This window comes from Charadrius vociferus, unplaced genomic scaffold (genome assembly GCF_000708025.1).
Source record: "Charadrius vociferus isolate BGI_N301 unplaced genomic scaffold, ASM70802v2 scaffold142, whole genome shotgun sequence".
NCBI lineage: Eukaryota > Metazoa > Chordata > Aves > Charadriiformes > Charadriidae > Charadrius > Charadrius vociferus.
The window spans coordinates 200070-202753 of NW_009647025.1; the positions used below are offsets into that span (position 1 = coordinate 200070).

The 2684-nt window shown below is 35.2% G+C and overlaps 1 protein-coding gene across 1 annotated transcript in view; it reads right to left on the reverse strand.

Annotated features, from left to right (window-relative positions):
• The window catches only part of MAP3K4 (mitogen-activated protein kinase kinase kinase 4), a gene marked incomplete at its 5' end in the record, with an annotated part of 56036 nt that overhangs the window by 28891 nt on the left and 24461 nt on the right, over positions 1-2684 (reverse strand). The window contains 2 exons of the mRNA XM_009895532.1: positions 922-1055; positions 2108-2269. Coding sequence (XP_009893834.1) covers positions 922-1055; positions 2108-2269 — 296 coding nt within the window. The remainder of the gene's footprint in view (positions 1-921; positions 1056-2107; positions 2270-2684) is intronic.

Below are 2684 nucleotides of genomic sequence, written 5' to 3' on the forward strand. Positions count from 1 at the left end.
ACCTCCAGGACAGACCGATCAGCCCTATACTTTAAGGAAACAAAACTGTCACTGACATGTAATCTGCTAGCACAGATCAATATAAAGGCACCTATTTTAATGCAAAAGAATTCTACTAAATTTGTGATATACCAAACTGCAAAACGCTGCAAAACCACCTAAATAAATCAAGTAATGATATCATTCCGCTTGGGCCAGTTTCCCAGTTCCTCTGTTTATATTCTCAAAGTGATGTAACTTTGTAACTTTTTTCAATAGTATTCAGCAGTAGAGTTTCATAGCACCGACTATACACACAATTTGAGAGACCACTACACACAACACTACTGTCAACAGACGGAAAGTACTTCAGACTACAAAAAAAACCATCCACAAATGCACCCATAACTGTTACCATAAAACTGAAGAATTTTCACCAGATTGGAAACAATTCTGTCTCATCGGTGGGTTGTACTTTAGATGTTTTCAGAAAGGACTAAGGACTTCTACAGGAGGCTTAAGCTTCCATACAGACATCGTTTCCACAACTGGCACAAAAAAATACTGCTTTCTCTGTAGAATACCCAAAGAATAACTGTTGCATATTCTGCAATCTTTATTGACTCCTGGTCACATAGCACTTTTGTTTCAATCTGACTCCTATCTAAAGTCTTTTAATTGTCTGGTTCCAACAATCTCTACTTTTTCTTCCCATTTTCTGTCAGCTAACATGAAGCAAAATGTTCCAAAAGAACCTGCTACGCCATTGGAGTGTTCATTGGTTTATGCATTTACTATTCAAATTACTTTCAAAATTTAAGAGCCAGAAGCATCAATAGTTAGAAGAACTACTTCTAAATAATAAAGCGTTATTCACAGTGTGAAAAGTCCTGCATGGTATTCAAACACAAACTACTATGGCAGTAACGAGTTGGCTGTTACCTGGGTCGAGTGCCTCGGCCGCTCTCACATTTTGTTAGCACATAATTCATCCATTTTCTGGCAAAGCTGATATACTTGTCTCCAATTTTCTGCCTGAATTCTCCAGACATCAGACGAACAACTTCTTTATGGTACTGTAAGAAACTAAAGATTACTTTTCACGTATTAAGAAGAACAACAAAAATACCATTTACAATATCCACTGGAGTATTTGCAGGCTAGCAAAACTACAGTATGGTAACAGTTACATTCAATTCTTAGACAAAATGATTTTATGCAAGCAGTTGCATATTTGCAGAAAAAAAATCATGGAATAGCATATGATACAAAATATGTTACAGTGAGAGACAACACTTCAGCCATATTGTATTCTTGCATATATAGGGGCATGTGCTGATGTTTAACAGTGTAACATTTAAGACTGTTTAACAGTGTGACATTCAAGAAACATCCCACATAAATGCTCAGTTCTGTAATCAGAGATTAAGCCACAAAGTAGTGTTTATTCTTAGTTATATCGCAGGTAACAACAGGGGATAAGGAAGTTACGTATGCACATTTGAAAAATTAAACCGAAATACGAGTTGATTTTTAGAGGACTATCCTTAGAAGTATGTTACAATATTATTAAATCTTAAAAAAAACTTACAAAGCTCACAGGAATCAAATAGTGAAACAGTATACTAAAAGCATCCAAACAGGACATTTCCTAATCAGACCTCTAAGGAAAGCACTCAAAAGCTACATTCACTGCATCAAAGAACCACCATAAACTTGGAAAGAATGGCTCATATTACAATATTATGCTATTCTCTGCTGAAAAACTGCGAGAAGCCAAGTTACACAATGACATTCAATATGAAAGGATATTTCTGATCTCATCTAAAATGCTGCCAAGTAGCAGAGCCTGCAAGAATACACCTGAATTCATCAAGGTCTTAAAGATTTTTTAAGAGTTCCAGGCATTGCTAATTGGCATCTGAATTTAATAGATCTGTCTGTTCTTTTTCAATCATTTACACATAAGATTTCTACGGCAACACATATTTTTTACAATGTTCTGCTAGAATTCTTCATATTTCCAGAGCTATAGTTACCTTATTTGCACCAATGCAAAACCAGAAATTTCAATTGGTTCTTACCAAAACTACAAAAGAAATGTGTCATTAAGTCTTTGTTTCCTTACCTCAAACCCAAAATTATAACCCTGAATCATGGCTTCCCGGTAGTATTGCTGCAACGTGGCAGATTCAGATTCATCAACTTCAGCATCAAACTCAGATGTGAACATGTGATCGACTCTATCAATGGCACTGCTTATCTTATTGCATAGCTGTAATGCATCACTCTGAGTAGCAACAACAAAAAGGAATGGGGGGCATCAAATTATTATTTACATTCTACAGCTGACAAGACTAAGGCAAACATGAATCTAACAATTACATTATTTTAAATGGAAATTTACTTTAATGACATCACAGTTCATGCAGTCTTGGAAAAAAGAACACTTTCCAGTAATTGCAGTAAGCAAGCCTTATAATTACCTGAAATATTAGAATTAAGTTTGTTTGCTTCAGTGAGATTAACTTCAAAAACAAAGACAGCAAAGGGGAATTAAAAAAAAAAAAGGAAAAAAACACCCGAACAAAAACACCCAATCAAAATCAGACAGACAAGAATAAAGAAAATGAGGTTTATTATCTCTAACATGACCAAGCCTTTGGTTGTATTTGCACCCTGACTTCTGTTGAAATCAGTGGGAA